Source organism: Carcharodon carcharias, chromosome 13 (genome assembly GCF_017639515.1).
Source record: "Carcharodon carcharias isolate sCarCar2 chromosome 13, sCarCar2.pri, whole genome shotgun sequence".
NCBI lineage: Eukaryota > Metazoa > Chordata > Chondrichthyes > Lamniformes > Lamnidae > Carcharodon > Carcharodon carcharias.
The window spans coordinates 20,331,703-20,350,732 of record NC_054479.1 but is presented as its reverse complement, the minus strand read 5'-3'; the positions used below and the strand labels follow the sequence as shown (position 1 = coordinate 20,350,732).

The 19,030-nt window shown below is 42.3% G+C and overlaps 1 protein-coding gene across 9 annotated transcripts in view; it reads left to right on the top strand.

Annotated features, from left to right (window-relative positions):
• The window catches only part of naa25 (N-alpha-acetyltransferase 25, NatB auxiliary subunit), a 107,643-nt gene that overhangs the window by 10,610 nt on the left and 78,003 nt on the right, over positions 1–19,030 (top strand). For 8 of the 9 annotated variants that reach the window (XR_005944693.1, XR_005944692.1, XM_041201955.1 and 5 more), the window contains exons 2-5: positions 4,871–4,956; positions 5,952–6,090; positions 9,783–9,901; positions 12,887–12,961. Coding sequence is in view for 7 of the 9 variants with exons in the window: in XM_041201955.1 (XP_041057889.1) it covers positions 4,871–4,956; positions 5,952–6,090; positions 9,783–9,901; positions 12,887–12,961 (419 nt within the window). In the remaining 2 variants the exon portion in view is untranslated. Of the gene's footprint in view, positions 1–4,870; positions 4,957–5,951; positions 6,091–9,757; positions 9,902–12,886; positions 12,962–19,030 lie in introns of those variants that run through there. The other variant, XM_041201958.1, reaches the window with a different exon arrangement.

Genomic DNA, 19,030 nt, shown 5'->3' with positions numbered 1-19,030 from the left:
TAGTTCGGCGCCATGTGCTAGTGAGTATAGAAATATGAGGTAAGTCCAGATGAATGCGCAGCTGGAGAGATGGCGCAGGAGGGAGGGCTTTAGATTTCCGGGACATTGGGGCCATTTCTGGGGGCGGTGGGACCTGTACCAGGCGGACGGGTTGCACTTGAACCAGAATGGGACCAACATCCTTGCGGGGAGGTTTGCTAGTGCTGTTGGGGAGGGTTTTAACTAACTTGGCGGGGAATGGGATTCTGAGAGGATGTTCAGCAGGGGGAGATGCACAGCCAAAATTAGAAAAGAGAGCAAGTGAGTCTGGAAGGCATAGAAATTATAGGCCAGTTAAGGCACAAGGGAGCTTGGCAAGGTTGGATGGTATTTATTTTAATGCAAGGAGTCTGACGAATAAGCCAGATGAGTTGAGGGCACAAATTAACACATGGAAGTATGATGTCATTGCTGTCACCGAGACATGGTTGAGAGAGGGGCCGGATTGGCAGCTTAATATTCTAGGATTACAGGATCTTCAGGCGAGACAGTGAAGGAGGTGAAAGAGGAGGGGATATCGCAATATTGATCAAGGAATCAATTACAGCAGTAAGGAGGGACGACATCTTACAAGGCTCCTCAAATGAAGCCATATGGGTAGAACTTAAAAACAAAAAAGGAGCAATTACATTGCTGGGAGTGTACTATAGGCCCCCAAACAGTCAGAGAGAAATAGAAGAGCAGATATGTAGGCAAATTTCAGAGAAGTGTAAAAATAATAGGGCAGTAATGGTGAGGGATTTCAACTTCCCCTACATTAACTGGGTTAGTCATAGTGTGATATGGTTAGAGGGAGCGGAATTCTTAAAATGCATCCAGGAGAGCTTTTTAAGCCAGTACGTAGAAGGTCCTACAAGAGAGGGAGTGGTCCTGGACTTAATTTTAGGGTATGAAGCTGTGCAAGTGGTAGAGATATCAGTGGGGGAACATTTGCAGGTGGTGATCATAACTCCGTTAGATTCAAAGTTGTTGTGGAAAAGGACAAGGATGGGCCAGAAATCAGAGTTCTAATTTGGGGGAAGGCCGATTTTAATAAGATCAGGTATGATTTGGCCAGAGTGGACTGGGAGCTGCTACTTTTAGGTAAATCTGTGTCAGAGTGGTGGGGCTCATTCAAGAAGGAAATAGGGAGAGTACAGGGCCAACATATTCCAGTAAAGATAAAGGGTGGGACCAACAAATCCAGGGAACCCTGGTCGTTGACGGATATACTGTATAAAGGACTGTATAAAGAGAAAAGGGGAGGCTTGTGGCAGATACCGAGGGCTCAAAAGAGCGGAAGCCCTAGAGGAGTATAGAATGTGTAGGGGGAACCTAAAAAGGAAAATAGGAGAGCAAAAAGGGGGCATGAACATACATTGGCAGGTAAAATAAAAGAAAATCCAAAGTTATTTTACAAATACATTAAGAGTAAAAGGATAACTAAGGAAAGAGTAGGGCCCATTAAGGACCATAGTGGTAATTTGTGTGTGGAGCCGGATGACGTAAGTAGGGTTCTAAATGAGTACTTTGTGTTGGTGTGCACAAGTGAGAGGGACGATATGGGTATGGAAATCAGGTAGAAGGACTGTGATATAATTAAAGAAATTGGCATAGAAAGGGAGGAGGTTCTAAGTGGCCTGGCAGACTTAAAAGTAGATGAAGCTCCAGGCCCGGATGAAGTGTATCCCAGGCTGTTGAGTGGAGCAAGGGAGGAGATAGCAGGGGTGCTGGCAATAATTTTCAAAGCCTCTCTGGCCACAGGAGAGGTGCCAGAGGACTGGAGGACAGCCAATGTGGTACTGTTATTCAAGAAAGGAGGAAGGGATAAACCAGTGAACTACAGGCCAGTCACTCTAACCCCAGTGGTGGGGAAACTATTGGAAGCAATTCTGAGGGACAGAAGTAATCTACACTTGGAAAGGCAGGGATTAATCAAGGACAGTCAGCATGGTTTTGTTAAGGGGAGGTGATGTCTGACCAATTTGATTGAATTTTTCGAAGAGGTGACCAGGTGTGTAGATGAGGGCAATGCATTTGACATAGTCTACTTGGACTTCAGCAAGGCTTTTGATAAGGTCCCGCATGGGAAACTGATAGCGAAGGTAAGAGCCCATGGGATCCAAGGCAGTTTGGCAAATTGGATCCAGAATTGGCTGAATGGCAGGAAGCAGAGGGTGATGGTCGAGGGGTGTTTTTGTGATTGGATCCTGAGCCCAGTGGGGTTCCACAGGGATTGGTGTTGGGCCCCTTGCTGATTGTGATATATATAAACGATTTAGACTTGAATGTAGGAGGGCTGATCAGTAAGTTCGCAGATGACACATAAATTGGTGGGGTGGTAAATAGTGATGGGGATTGCCTTATCTTACAGGAGGATATAGACGGGCTGGTCAGATGGGCTGATCAGTGGCAAATGGCATTTAATCTGGATAAATGTGAGGTGATACGTTTGGGCAGAATAAACAAGACACAGGAACACACGATGAATGGTAGGACCTGGGAAGTACCGAGGATCAGAGGGTCCTTGGTGTGCATGTCCACTGGTCCCTTAAGGTAGCGGGACATGTCGATCAGGTGGTTAAGAAGGTATATGGGATACTTGCCTTTATTAGCCGAGGCATAGAATATAAGAGCAGGGAGGTTATGCTGGAATTGTATAAAACACTGGTTAGACCACAGCTAGAGTATTGCGTGCAGTTCTGGAATCAGCATTATAAGAAGGATGTGATTGCACTAGAGAAAGTGCAGAGGAGATTTACCAGGATGTTGCCTGGGCTGGAGAGTTTTAGTTATGAGGAGAGATTGGATAGCCTGGGTTATTTTCCCTGGAGCAGAGGAGATTGAGGGGGGACATGATTGAGGTGTATGAAGTTATGAGAGGCATAGATAGGGTAGACAGGAAGGAACTTTTCCCCTTGGTGGAGGGATCAATTACCATGGGGCATAGATTTAACTTAAGGGGCAGGAGGTTTAGAGGGGTGTGAGGAAGAATGTTTTCACCCAGAGGGTGGTGGGAATCTGGAATTCTCTGCCTGAAAGGGTGGTAGAGGCAGAAACCCTCATAACATTGAAGAAGTATTTGGATGTGCACTTGCGATGCTATGGGCCAAGTGCTGGAAAATGGGATTAGAATAGTTAGGTACTTGTTTGACCAGCGCAGGCTCGATGGGCTGAAGCGCCTTTTTCTGTGCTGTCAACCTCTATGACTCTAAAGGAGGTGGGTCGGATATAGAGATATAAGTAGTATTATTTGATATATCCCAGGGAGGGTAGGGGAAGGAACTTGATTTTCCTTCGTGATGACTTTGGGGAGGAAGGGGATCAATGCCCATTTTTTCGATGGAACGGTCTTGAGCTGAATGGCCTGTTCTTCCTCCATACTTTGCTGTGTGTTCTTTGGCACACCAAACTACCATTTTCTGGACTTCCATAAAGTAAAGGTAAAGTTGACAAGCAGACTTGAATCGTTTGTCAAAAACAAAAACAAAAACAGAATTACCTGGAAAAACTCAGCAGGTCCGGCAGCATCGGCGGAGAAGAAAAGAGCTCTTTTCTTCTCTTTTCTTTGCTCTTTTCTTCTCCGCTGATGCTGCCGGACCTGCTGAGTTTTTCCAGGTAATTCTGTTTTTGTTTTTGTTTTGGATTTCCAGCATCCGCAGTTTTTTTGTTTTTATCTTTGAATAGTTTGTCGTTTTTTTTCTTGAGTGTGTGCTAATTTCCCCTGCTCACTTTGGATTTCTGCTAGCAGAATACAAGTGGATCTTTACATGGCACAATTTTCTTGAATGTTTACACCAACTAATCACATCAGCAAGGTGGGTGAGGAGCAATATCAAAATTATGGATGGGGATTCTTCTTGTTGAATCTCCACCATTTTGTGCAGCTCAACAGCATATTGCTTAGTAAGCCACTCTGGATGGTAACTTCTTTTAAACATTATCATGTGATATAAATGAGTGCATGTACAATTTGTGGTACATATTCCCCTCCCCTATATCAAGCAGCTGTCCCAGTTTGTTATCATGCTGCCTGCTGACAGAAGTTTCCATTTACATGAATGGCCTTTGGAATTCCTGAGTTGGAGGAAGCCTCTAACATAATGGCTACAGCCTCCAGCCTCTTGCTTGGCAACTGAAATGTTAATTGCTCAGGAGAAGTTAAAGTAGTGAAGTTGGGGAGGCTGGCGTGGTGACCTTCTGTCATGCTGCTTCTTGTCATGTGCCACCTTCTCTTGCAAACCAGAATATAGATGGATGTTACAATTATTAAGGCAGCAAATAGTCATGCTCAAGTAGCAATAAGAATTTTCAGCAGGCCTATTAAATGTGCACAGATCATGGAGCTTCATTGAGATGGAAGGATTTGTCCTGACTGAATCGTAAGTTATGACTGAAGGAATAGTTACATGTAAGCATAGCTGGTGCAGAATCTACCTGTTGTATAATGACCATATGTAGTAATTCTTCAAAGAACCATAAGATGGTGTGAAGGTAAGAAAGTATAGGTACTATGCATTCAAGGGCATGGTAAATAGTCCTGCCTTTGATGACCTTGTGATGTCTGCCAACTTCTTGCATACTTTGTGCCAGAGCTTCTGAGTGTTTGACTTCAATGCTGAGCCCAACACTGTCGTCTCAAGTGCTTGATGTGAATGGTACCAAGATGTGCAAAGCAAACTCCCCCTTTTTGCACATTTTGCTATGGCGCTTCAGTTACAATTCAAATATTGGTGTGCTTGGTCCTGCATGAGTTTCCCATACCAACATTTTTCAATAGAAATTTAAACTCCCTACCCTCTTCCCCTTATTGTGGAATTAAAAACATTGATATGTTGTATTTATTGCACAGATTATTTGGACAATGGCAATAACAAGATGGCTATACAGCAAGCTGACAAACTGCTCAAAAAACACAAGGACCTTCACTGTGCAAAGGTAAGCAAGTATAGTAATAGCTTTCTAAAGTGGACTGCAATATGTAACCCATCTCATGGTTGGATAGCATGGAGCATAATTGTAATGTTAATTGGTTTAAAGACACTGCTTAGGAATTCCCTGTGGAGAAGTGGTCTAAGTAGATCATGCTGTCAGTTGAAAGGCTAAGTATTGGCCACGTTTCTCTTGATATGCAGCTGTTGATTTTTCTCATTATTTCAATAACCTCTCCTAGTTATTTCAAGATAAAAAAGGGAAATAATTGTTCAGTTCTGCATTGTCGGTGTTTTGTACAAGATGTAGCACTCTCAAAGCTAATACTAGAAGCTCTTCTGTGACATAAATCTTGGCAAGTCAGATTTGCTTTATAATAAAAGTGGTGTTGTACCACCTAATAGAGAACTTCACTCTGCTAAGGTGAAGTTGGGTCCTTTTGAGGGCACAAAGTATCATAGGTCACTTAGAGTTCAGTTGTTTGATCAGGAAATTGGAATGTGCTTGTCATTTTCAGATAGCAACTAATATTTTGAGATTTTGTTCTTGAGGCTGTAATTGCGAATCCAGGATGAAATGTCAGGTTTTCTTTGCTACTTTTAAAAATTGTAATGGGTATGATTATTTTTGAAGTTATAGAATACGTACTGTGTGACTCTTGTGTTAATTAGTTCATATTAGTGGAAAACTTTACATAGCTTCCAAATAACTGTGTTTCTCCCTCCTTTGAAGCCAAATATATTGAAACAAATTTGCTTTCCTTTATGAGCTTGCACTTAAATATAGTCTGATTCACCACAGGTTTGACAGTGGGAATCATTTGACTTAATGAATTAAGAATATTGAATTAGAAGCACATTTACGTAACATTAAGCAATGTCTTGTGTATTTTTTCCTCCCTCATATTGATACCATTGTGCTAAATAAGCTTAGCGACGGCAGTAATGACTGTTAATGAATATAGAATCTTTAGAATTTCCTTTTGTGGTCTGGCCTATCAGGTTCTGAAGGCAATTGGCCTGCAGCGGACCGGCAAACAAGAAGAGGCATTCGTTGTGGCACAGGAGGTAGCTGCACTTGAACCCACAGATGACAACTCCTTACAAGCTCTCACTATACTTTATCGTGAGATGCACAGACGTAAGTTCTCCTGGAGAGGGATGGGAGGATAGAGGAGCAAAAGGGGGCTACTTGTACATCAGTTTAACTCAAATTAGTGACTTATTGGACAATCGTTATGAAATTTATGTACCCATCTGTAGACGGTCCTATGGATCATCTTTTCTGTGAAATATTTGAAAATTATAACTAAAGTTGCTCTTATTTATTTAGTGAAGCTGATCTGCTACAATGAATTCCACTAAAGAATTGTCTGTACAATTCTTCTGATACCTAGTATTAGTGTGTTCCATGCAGAGCTGCAGAGCCTTTTGGCTTGTACCAAGGAATAAGGAAATATTGAGGAAGCAGCTATGCTTGGAGCACATCCCACTGACTCATGTGTGCTGTACTCAGCAAGTAGCCAATGAGGCTGTATAGTCAAGACCTTTAATGTATAATTGAAAGATATTTTGGAAGCTGAAACATGGATGCAGTATGTTTTAGCAGTAAGTACTAAAGTACCTTTCAAAGCTCTTCCTGGAGTTGCATCCTCCATTACAACTACTGTGGCCTAGAATGATTGTTTTGGTATTCTCTACACTAGGCACTGCTGTAGCCAACATTTTAACTTGATGTGAATATTTCATTTGGATTCTTCTATATCTACTGTTGTAACAATTTAAAAAAAACCTTAAATGTGGCATAATGCTGTCAACAATTCAAGTTTTTAAAAAATGAGTAACTGGATCATCTAAACAAGATAAAAAAATGTCCAAAAAAGTTATGTGCATGTAGACTCATAGAATGATTACAACACAGAAGGATGCTATTTAGTCTGTCATATTTGTACTGATCCTCTGAGGAGCAGTTCACCTAGTGTATTCCCCTGCCTTTTCCCTGTAGCCCTGCAATTTATTCCTTTTCAGATAATGATCCAATTCCCTTTTGAAAGTCTCAATTGACCCTGCCTCCACCACACTTTCAGGCAGTGCATTCCAGATCCTAATCACTCGCTGTGTGAAAAAGATTTTCCTCAATTTGCCATTGCTTCTTCCGCCAATTACCTTAAAATCTTATGCTCAATTACCTTAAATCTTATGCCTTCTGGCCTTGATCCTTCCGCCAATGGGAACAGTTTCTCCCTATTTGCCCTGTCCCGACCCCTCATGACTTTCAATACCTCTGTCAATTCTGTTGTCAACCTTCTCTTCTCCAAAGGGAATAGTCCCAGCCTCTCCAGTGTTTCTCCATAACTGAAGTTCCTCATCCCTGATACCATTCTTATGAATCTTTTCTGCACCCTTTCTAATGCAATCACATCCTTCCTGAAGTGTGATGCCTAGAACTGGATGTAATACTCCAGTTGAGGCTGAGCCAGTGTCTTAAACAGGTTTAACATAACTTTTGTGTATTTGTACTCTATGCCCTTACTGAGCCCAGGATACTGTATGCTATATTAACTGCTCTCTCAACATGTGCTACCTTCAATGATTTATGCACAAATGCACCTAGGCTCCTCTGCTCCTGCACCCCCTTTAGAATTGTACCCTTTATTTTATATAGCCTCTCATTCTTCCTACCGGAATGAATTACTTCACACTTCTCTGCATTAAATTTCATCTGCCACTTCTCCACTCATAGCACCAGCCTGTCCATGTCCTTTGGAAGTTCTGCACTACCTTCCTTGTGGTTCACAATGCTCCCAAGTTTTGGATCACCTTCATTTTGAAATTGTGTCCTGTACTTCAAGGTCCAGGTCATTAATATCTATTGGAAAGTGCAGGGGTTCTAACACTGACCCCTAGGGAACTCCACTATAAACCTTGCAATAGTCTGAAAAGGATTCTTTCGTCACTACTCTTTGTTTCCTGTCATTCTCAGCCAATTTTGTATCCATGTTACTGCTGTCTATTTTATCCCATAAGCTCTAAATTTGCTCACAAGTCTGTTGTGTGGCACTTTATCAAATGCTTTTTGGAAGCCCATGTACACCACATCTCATCAACCTTCTCTGTTATCTCATCAAAAAACTCGAAGCAAGTTAGTTAAACATGATTTGCCTTACAAATGCAATGATGCGAGCAGTTTCCATACAAATTTGCAAAAGGTTGTTGGGAACCATGTGCAGACATTAAGATATTTAAGTAAATGTAGAAACAATGTCAGTTCTTGTGGATTCTGATTTTGATTATTTCCAAATATGCTGCTGATCTTGAGGACTGCAGTAGCTTTGGCTTGCTAAAGCATGAGCTTTACACTCTATCATGCATTGTTGTGCTCAGTCCATTTAATGAAATGTGTAGGACCTTCAATTTTTTTTTTTGCATGGCTGAGGGCATGTAACTTAAAGGGGCTGACTTGTGCTCGACCTGCACAGGAACTTCCAAATTGCTGAATGGCCGTGCAACTTAAAGGGAACTTTGGTCCAGAGGTGCTTTTGGAATAGATGTACTCCTCCACAAGATAGAATCTTGCTGCCTTCTTTAATTATGTCTGCACAATTAATGTTTTTAAAACATTCTTGAGCAGTCACTCTTTTACCATGCCCACTTTAAACGTCAGTTGAAGAAATTCATAAGACATTTTATACTGTTGTTCCTTTCCCACCTTCACAAAAAATAATTGCAACATTACACCGTATGATTTTTATACCATATTTTTCTGAGTTCTGTTAGATATTCAATACTTCAATTATCTGCCCATACCTTTATATTATTGGCAGCAATTGATGTGTACACAATGAGGGGGCAGGGCGTGTACTTGAAGGCTATGAGCACCTGCTACAGGAATATGCAGCAATACCTCTGTCTCTTGATTTTTCTCTGTGAGGAAATAGCCGAACTTTGCTGGAGCTAACATTTCTAAATGGTCCCCCCAATCCCCCAACCCAACCCCCTCGCAACACCCCCCAACCCCATTTCCTTCCCCAGAGACACTGACCCACACTCAGTTAAGAATCAGTGCAATTGCATTCTTCACGTGTGATGCCAGGCAGTTCCGTAGCCCAGCACAACCAAATTAGACTTTTTTTCTCCCAACATTAACACGTGTACTTTCCAGTTTTGGCCACTGAATAGAGATCAGCAGTAGGAATTCTCCCCCTGGCTCAGAGATATTAAGGCCAGTTCCGGGCACTTGGAGCCACCTTGACTGAGTTCAGGTAACTTGACACAGACTGAGGATTGAATTTTGGGCCCCAGGTCTGTATGCCTCAGCTATTTCTACTGAAAGCTATTGAATTGTCTTTTTTATTTGACTTTGGAACATAAATGTTGCTGAAAAGACCAACATTTATTTCCCATCCTTTAATTGCCCTTGTTGAGGGGCTTGTGAGGTCATTTCAGAGGGCATTTAAAAGTCAACCACGTTGCTGTAGGTCTAGAGTCACTTGTAGGTCAGACTGGGATAGGACAGCAGATTTCCTGTCCTGAAGGACATGAGTGACCATTTGGGCTTTTCTGATCATCATTATTGATACCAGCATTTTATTCCAAATTTATTAATTTATTGAATTTAAATTCCCCCATCTGATGTTGGATTTGAATTTGTGTCTCTGGAGCCTTAGACTAGACCTCTAGATACTAGTCCAGTATTATTACCAGCATCCATTATCTGGGGAACCCAGAACATATTTTGTATAAAAATGTTTGTTTTATATATTTTGTATGAAGTTCAGATATGTCCTTTTTATCTCCCTTTCTGTCAGATTTACTCATACTTCCTTTTTTCAGCTGAGTTGGTCACTAAGTTGTATGAGGCTGCTGTGCGAAAAGTCCCCAGCAGTGAGGAGTATCACTCGCACCTCTTCATGGCATATGCAAGGGTTGGAGAATACAAGAAAATGCAACAGGTACTATATGTAGATCGTTGAATGAGTCTTTCCTGAGCTGAACAAAATACAGCTTTGAGTGGTGATTGATGGTTGACAGAATGCTGTAGCTAAAAAAAAAGTACTGAAAAACTGAGCAGGCCTGGCAGCATCTTTGGAGAGAGAAACAGAGTTAATGTTCTGAGTCCAATTTGACTCTTCTTCGGAACACAAATGTTGTACTATGTTGTTAAACAGCATTTGTGTCAATGTTAAACTTGATTGTTTACTGCAGTATGCATTGACATTTATTTTCCTTCCCTGTTTTGAAATTTTTCCCTAACTCAAACCAAATTATGTCTGAAATAGAAGAGTAGGTTTATGTCAGTTATGATGAAAGGTTCCATTAAAAGCATTAATTTGTCACTCATTTTCAGATGCTGATAGACATGCTATGTACGTCCTATATTTGTCTTCATATCAGATTTATAGCATTGACATTCTTGTTTCCTGAATATACCTTTAGTTTCACTGAACTGATGAGATATAGATTTAAATAGTCATTTGGTAGTACAGAACATGAATATTGTTTTAAAAAAAGGCAGGTTGTCAAAGCTTTTCATCATACACTCATCAGGACAATTTGCAAAAGTACCAATTGTAAAGGGAACAACAATTTATACATCGTGAGAAGAGTGTGCTGATTGGTTGGCAAGTGGACTCTGATTGGTAAAGGCATTGCCATGGAGAATGCACCAGTTAACCGATGACTGACAGTTAACTGACAAACTTTGTTTCAGTTCAAACCAGGCAGGTTGACATTGATTGGCGAAGGCATTGCCCAGGGGGCGGGGGGAATAAACCAGAGAGTGGCTGTCACCTATAGTTCAATTGAAACAGGTGCAAGGCTTGTACATGTTCTTTCTGTCTGCAAAGAACAGGGCCCTGCATGTCAATATATGTAGCTTCTAGCACTCTAAGTGCACCACACTGTGAGCCTGACTGATATTTTTGAACTGGGTGTCAGCATAATTCTTAGCACACTTTGGATTGTTTAGCAAATATTACCCAATCATAGAATCACATCTAATGTTGGACACTGTTTTGAACTTTGCAAGCATGTGCTGTTTGGGTATAGTTGGTACCTTGCCTGTTGCGAGCCGTCGAAGGGACATGCCATTCATACAATCCGCAAGACTTTGGGACGTACGGCCTACATACCTAGCATCACACTGGCACTGAAACTGATATACCACGTTACTCATTTGTGTGATAAACAGAACATCTTTTCGGTTTAATAACAGCATCCTGTTAGTGGCGAATACCACTTTTGTTGCTGCTGCATAGTAGCAGCGTGAAAGGGCTAGCTACACCCATTGCTCAAATTTTTGAGAAACCCTACCCTCCCAGGGCAACCTGAGGTAGATTGGGCACTTTTCAGGACTGAAAGTGACAACTTTAGGCCCATTCATGAGTTTGCCCGGTATGTAGCAAGCAGTGATCCGATTGAGGTAGCCATTATCTCGCAGAATGGATTTATGTGCCCTATTTCAGAATCAGGTTTGCACAGTGAGCAGATCACTCGGGCCCTATTTATGAGGTTGCCAATAAGGCCAATCTTATAGCACATGGAACTGTAGAAATCCCGATGAATATATTGACCAGTGAAGGTAGGCTTGTGTTAGTAGAGAATGCCCTGGCAGATTTCTCAATTAGCACGTCAAGGAAATGAAACTCATTTTAAATTATCTTTCCCTTTACATTTGGTATTATTGGGAATTGTCCTGATGAGTGCAAGACGAAAAGCTGTGACAACGTCTTTTTTCAGCAATACTCAGATATAGATTTGTAACATAGATTAGATGGAACTATATGGGCTTGACTAAGAACCACAGGATGTTGTGTAACTCCTCAGCCCGTTCACCAGATTAATTTTGTTGAACTCCATTTTGTTTCGAATACAAGTGGACTTGTTTTTATCAAGTTATATTAACTGCGTCTGCTGTTTTGCTGCTTTTCATCTCTATACCAATACTGGCATCAAAATTGGGAAGTAAACAACTGTATCACACTTCACTTGGTGTGTTATCTTAAAAGTTTCCATTACTTCTTTGATGAGGATGTTTGCTATAGTTAAACATGATATGTTAGGATAACTTCGCCCTGTCCTGTGTAATGATTTATGTACCGGTGAATATGATTTTAAATTGGGGAAAGCAGGAAATAATACTTGATTTGCCTAATCAACTCAGTTGATTTATTTTCAGTTTTCTTCTTCTCATCTTCCTGACCCCACCTCCCAGGTATGCAGTGAATTCAGCTGAATGGGTGGGCATCCTTCTCTGATGTCTTTGCCAATTCTATTTTAAGTCATTTCCCTGGGGAACATATGACCATATGTATGCTAATTGCCCACTCTATTCATTTCTTTTGCCACTCGGTAACTTGTATGAAACCTGAATCCCACCTCTAGATGCCTTTCAGAACATTTGATTCCAGATAAACACATTATTCACTAATAAATTTTGAGCACTCTACTTCCAATAGCATGATTGTAATATCGTTCTCTGCATTTGGTGTACTAAAAGTTGTGAGCATAAATTACCGTCGAACTATTTATTCGTTTTTGGCATCTTTATTTGTTTGAAGATATCGACTCCTTTTCCTAAGTTTTATGCTGCAGTTTTCTGTTTGAATTTTGCACCACCCAGTGTTCACGAAGGCATTTTCCAATTGTTCTATTGTGCTTCTTGCCCATCAGTGCTGAGGGTGTAGCAGCCTTGTTTGAACACGCTATCTTAAAATAACCCCAGCTTGCCTCATGAAACGATTTATGTGCAGGTGAAGTATATATGATTTTGAATAAGAGAAAGCAAGGAATAATTAATTTGCTAATGATTTGATAATTGATACAACCAAGAATTAGGCATGATTTACCTCATCCTGGGGAATGTATTTACTAAGGTTTACTGTAAAATATTGACATGTTCAGCTTAAGTTGGTGTGGAATTTTCTGCTTTCTCTTAGGCTGGCATGGCACTTTACAAGATTGTTCCGAAGAATCCCTATTACTTTTGGTCTGTGATGAGTCTGGTCATGCAGGTGAGTGTACCTGCTAAAATGGAGATGTTACTGGTTTGGTAACAAATAGTGGGAGCCAAAAAATCATAGTGTAAGGAAAACACATTTCATACTCTTTGAGGGATTTGATAGAAACTTGTTCAATTAAATTCCGGTTACAAAGCTCCTATTTAGAGTAGCATGTTGCTTACTGTGGTTCTGAAATGGTGCAAGCTAAAGGAATCCTGCTTCAGCAAGACTGCTTAAACTTTATCTTGTATGATGGGATAGCTTCCAGGCTGATAGTATAATTTCTTTTTAGCCAAAAAGCAGTCATAATCAGAAAAAGCATGTAGCCTGTCTGCTAAACTAAAAGGTATAAATCAAGACTGTTAATGAGATTAAGCAAAGTACTTACCTCTACACCAAGGTTGCTATTTAAATTGACAACTTGTTAATGCAGCTGAAAAACATTGTACCTACATTGTATACGTTACCATAGTTGTTGGGTGGAATTTAACTTTACATAACAGATTGTTAGCTTGTAGTTCAATGGTATGTTAGTTGAACAATACAGCTGCCGGATTGGCAGCTCATGTTTCTGATCAGTAGCTCCAATATTGCTACAGTCTTTAAAACGCTAGATCAATAAAGTGCGATCACACTATTTCTTTTGAAGCCAAACATCAATTTGGAAACAGAACTTCAGTGCAAACATTAACTTAATAGGTGGTTAAGTCATAGAGACCTACAGCACAGAAAAAGGCCCTTTGGCCCATCGAGTCTGCGCTGGTCAAACAAGTACCTAACTATTCTAATCCCATTTTCTAGCTCTAGGCCCATAGCCTTGTATGCCATGGCATCATCGCAAGTGCACATCCAAATACTTCTTAAATATTATGAGGGCTTTTGCCTCTACCTCCCTTTCAGGCAGAGTTTTCCAGATTCCCATCGCCCTCTGGGTGAAAAAATTCTTCCTCACATCCCCTCTAAACCTCCTGCCCCTTAACTTAAGTCTACTCCCCATGGTTATGGATCCAAGGGGAAAAGTTCCTTCCTGTCTATCTATGCTCCTCATAATTTTATACACCTCAATCATGTCCCCCCCCTCAATCTCCTCTGCTCCAGGGGAAAAACCCCCAGTCTACCCAATCTCTCCTCATAACTAAAATGCTCCAGCCCAGGCAACATCCTGGTAAATCTCCTCTGCACTCTCTCTAGTGCAATCACATCCTTCCTATAATGTGATGCCAGAACTGCATGCAATACTCTAGCTGTGACTTAACCAGTGTTTTATATTCCCTGCTTTTATATTCTATGCCTTGGCTAATAAAGGCAAGTATCCCATATACCTTCTTAACCACTAAGATAAAAGCAAAATACTGCGGATGCTGGAAATCTGAAACAAAAACAAAAATAGCTGGAAAAACTCAGCAGACCTGACAGCATCTGCGGAGAGGAATACAGTTAACATTTCGAGTCCGTATGACTCTTCATCAGAACTAAGGGAAAATAGAAATGAGATGACGTATAAGCTGGTAGAGGGGGGTGGGACAGGTAGAGCTGGATAGGGGGCCAGTGATAGGTGGAGGCAAAGAAGAGATTGCCAAAGATGTCATAACAAAAGGACAAGCGGGTGTTGACGGTGGTGATATTAGCTATGGAATGTGCTAATGGTGACATTAAGGGAAGAAGGCAGGACGGGCAAGTGACAGATAGCCCTAGTGGGGGTGGGGTAGGGGGAAGGGATCGAAATGGGCTAAAAGATGGAGATAAAACAATAAATGGAAATACATTTAAAAATAATAGAAATAGGTGGTAAAAGAAAAAATATATAAATTTTTTTTAAATATATAAAAATAAAAAGTATATAAATTATTGGAAAAGTGGGGATTGGAAAGGGGGTGGGGATGGAGGAGAGAGTTCATAATCTGAAGTTGTTGAACTCAATGTTAAGTTCGGAAGGCTGCAAAGTGCCTAATCGGAAGATGAGGTGCTGTTCCTCCAGTTTGCGTTGAGTTTCACTGGAACATTGCAGGCCAAGGGCAGACATGCGGGCATGAAAGCAGGGTGGTGTGTTGAAATGGCAAGCAACAGGGAGGTCCGGGTCATGCTTGCAGACAGACCAAAGGTGTTCCGCAAAGCAGTCACCCAGTCTGTGTTTGGTCTCTCCAATGTAGAAAAGACCGCATTGGGAGCAGCGAATGCAGTAGATGAAATTGAGGGAAGCTCAAGTGAAGTGTTGCTTCACTTGAAAGGAGTGTTTGGGCCCTTGGACAGTGAGGAAGGGGGAAGTGAAGGGGCAGGTGTTGCATCTTCTGCGGTTGCATGGCGAGGTGCTGTGGGAGGGCGTTGAGGTGTAGGGGGTGATGGAAGAGTGGACCAGGGTGTCCTGGAGAGAACGGTCCCTAAGGAATGCTGACGGGGGTGAAGGGAAGATGTGTTTGGTGGTGGCATCATGCTGGAATTGGTGGAAATGGCGGAGGATGATCCTTTGAACACAGAGGCTGGTGGGGTGATAAGTGAGGACAAGAGGGACCCTATCATGGTTCTGGGAGGGAGAGGAAGGTGTGAGGGCGGATGCGCGGGAGATGGGCCGAACATGGTTGAGGACCCTGTCAACCACCATGGGTGGAAAACCTCAGTGAAGGAAGAAGGAAGACATGTCAGAGGAACTGTTTTGGGAATTGGCATCATCGGAACAGATGCGACGGAGACGAAGGAACTGAGAGAATGGGATGGAGTCCTTATATGAAGCGGGGTGTGAGGAGCCGTAGTCGAGGTCGCTGTAGTCGGTAGGCTTGTAATGAATATTAGTGGACAGTCTATCACCAGAAATTGAGACAGAGAGATCAAGGAAGGGGAGGGAAGTGTCAGTGATGGACCAAGTGAAAATGATGGAGGGGTGGAAATTGGAAGCAAAATTAATAAATTTTTCCAGGTCCAGACGAGAGCATGAAGCGGAACCGAAGCAGTCATTAATGTACTGGAGAAAGAGTTGTGGGAGCGGGCCTCAGTAGGACTGGAACAAGGAATATTCCACATACCCTATAAAGAGACAGGCATAACTGGGGCCCATGCGGGTACCCCTAGCCACACCTTTTATTTGGAGGAAGTGAGACGAGTTTAAGGAGAAATTGTTCAGTGAGAGAACAAGTTCAGCCAGGCAGAGGAGAGTGGTGGTGTTTGTGGATCGTTCGGGCCTCTGTTTGAGGAAGAAGCGGAGAGCCCTCAGGTGGGGGATGGAGGTGTGGAGGGATTGGATGTCCATGGTGAAGAGGAGACGGTTGGGTCCAGGGAACGGGAAATTGTTGATATGATGTCGGGTGTCAGAGGAATCGCGGATGCAGGTGGGAAGAAATTGGACAAGGGGAGAGAGAATGGAGTCAAGATAGCAAGGAATGAGTTCTGTAGGGCAGGAACAGGCTGACACGATCGGTCTGCTGGGACAGCCCTGTTTTTGGATTTTGGATAGGAGGTGGAAGCAGGCTGTCTGAGGTTGGGAGACCATGAGGTTGGAAGCTGTGGAGGGAAGATCTCCATAGGAGATAAGGTCAGTGACAGTCCTGGAAACAATGGCTTGATGTTCAGTGGTGGGGACGATCACCACCGTCAACACCCCTTTGTCCTTTTGTCTATGACATCTTTGGCAATCTCTTCTTTGCCTCCACCTATCGCTGGCCCTCTATCCCGCTCTACCTGTCTCAACCCCCTCAACCAGCTTATATTTCATCTCATTTCTATTTTTCCTTAGTTCTGATGAAGAGTCACATGGACTCGAAATGTTAACTGTATTCCTCTCCGCAGATGCTGTCAGACCTGCTGAGTTTTTCCAGCTATTTTTGTTTTTACCTTCTTAACTACATTGCCTACTATCTTAAGGGGCCGGTGGACATGCACACCAATGTCCCTGTGATCCTCGGTACTTCCCAGGGTCCTACCATTCATCGTGTATTCCCGTGCCTTGTTTGTCCTGCCCAAGTGCATCACCTCACACTTATCCGGATTAAATTCCATTTGCCACTGATCAGCCCATCTGACCAGCCCGTCTATATCCCCCTGTAATCTAAGGCTATGCTCCTCACTATTTACTGCCCCACCAACTTTCGTGTCATCTGCGAACTTACTGATCAACCCTCCTACGTTCAAGTCTCAATCATTTATATATACCACAAACAGCAAGTGACCCAACACCGATCCCCATGGGATTCCACTGGGCACAAGCATCCAGTCACAAGAACACTCTTCGACCATCACCCTCTGCTTCTTGCCACTCAGCCAATTCTGGATCCAATTTGCCAAATTGCCTTGGATCCCATGGGCTCTTACCTTCATTATCAGTCTCCCATGCAGGACCTTATTAAAAGCCTTGCTGAAGTCCGAGTAGACTACGTCAAATGCATTGCCCTCATCTACACACCTGGTTACCTCTTCAAAAAATTCAATCAAATTGGTCAGACATCACCTCCCCTTAACAAAATCATGCTGATTGTCCTTGATTAATCCTTGTCTCTCCAAGTGTAGATTACTTCTGTCCCTCAGAATTGCTTCCAATAGTTTCCCCATCACTGAATTTAGACTGACTGGCCCGCAGTTCCCTGGTTTATCCCTTCCTCCCTTCTTGAATAACGGCACCACATTGGCTGTACTCCAGTCCTCTGGCACCTCTCCAGTGGCAGAGAGGTATTGAAAATTATTGCTAGTGCCTCTATTATCTCCTCCCTTGCCTCACTCAACAGCCTGGGATACCTTTCATACGGGCCAGGAGATTTATCTACTTTTAGGCCTGCCAGACCACTTAGAACCTCCCCCCTTTCTATGCTAATTTATTTAATTATATCACAGTCCTTCTGCCTGATTTCCTTACCCACGTCATCCCTCTCACTTGTGAACACTAACACAAAGTATTCATTTAGAACCCTATCTATGTCTTCCGGCTTCACACACAAATTACCACTATGGTCCTTAATGGGCCCTACTCTTTCCTTAGTTATCCTCTTACTCTTAATGTACTTGTAAAATCATTTTAGATTTTCCTTTATTTTACCTGCCAATGTTTTCTCATCCCCCCCTTTTGCTCTCCTATTTTCCTTTTTAAGTTCCCCCTTCACATTCTGTACTGCTCTAGGGCTTCTGCTGTTTTGAGCCCTCGGTATCTGTCATAAGCCTCCCCTTTTCTCTTTATCCAAGTTGTGTTTTCTTAGAAAACTGACATTTAGCACTGGTATAATTGCACAACCATCAATATGGGGTGATAGGGAAGTTGTGGCAGAGGGGGGATGGAGATCGTACTTCAGGACAGGTTCCAAGATATGTTGTTTCACACAGTAAATTCAATTTGCCCCCAATGTTCATATTTTTTGGTGTCAAAACAAGGCCAAATTTTTGTGTGTTTTTTTTTCTGTAGAGCTTCAATGTGGCCATTGCCAACTATTGCACACCAGGTTTTACTTAACCATGGACCCACTGGCGATTTAAAATTTCAATGGCTTATTAAAAGAACCGGTAGCCATTTCTCGTCAGTGTTCTGTGGTAGCATCCAAAACAAGTTTGTTGACGTCTCTAAACTGCTGCAGTCTACATTATATCTGACTGCTGAAAACATGAGGGGTGGAGGCACTTATGCAAGTAATAAGATGATAAGAAATAGGAGCAGGCTTAGGCCATTCAGCCCATTGATCCTGCTCCGCCATTTGATTAGAATCATGGCTGATGTGATTGTGGCCTTAATTCCACTTTCCAGCCTACCGCAACACCCTTAACTCCTTTGTCGATCAAACATCTGCCTAAGTCAGCCTTTTAATAGATTCAATAACCCAGCCTCAACTACTGTCTGTGGAAGAGAATTCCAAAAACTAGTGACTCTCTGATGGAACAAATTCCTCCTTCCTGTCACATTTTGGCTACCCTGCACTATTGCTTGTCCTTTCTCTTTGAACTTTCCAAATCTCCCCCCATGTGAATTCTCTCCCACAGTATTTTGTTTAAAGTGCTCTCTACACCCCTAGTTATATGACCCGCTGGTACATGGTTCAGGTGAAGGCTGTCTCAATGGTACAGCTCCCTCTTTCCCCAGTACTGGTGCCCGTCTCCCATGAATCAAAACCCATT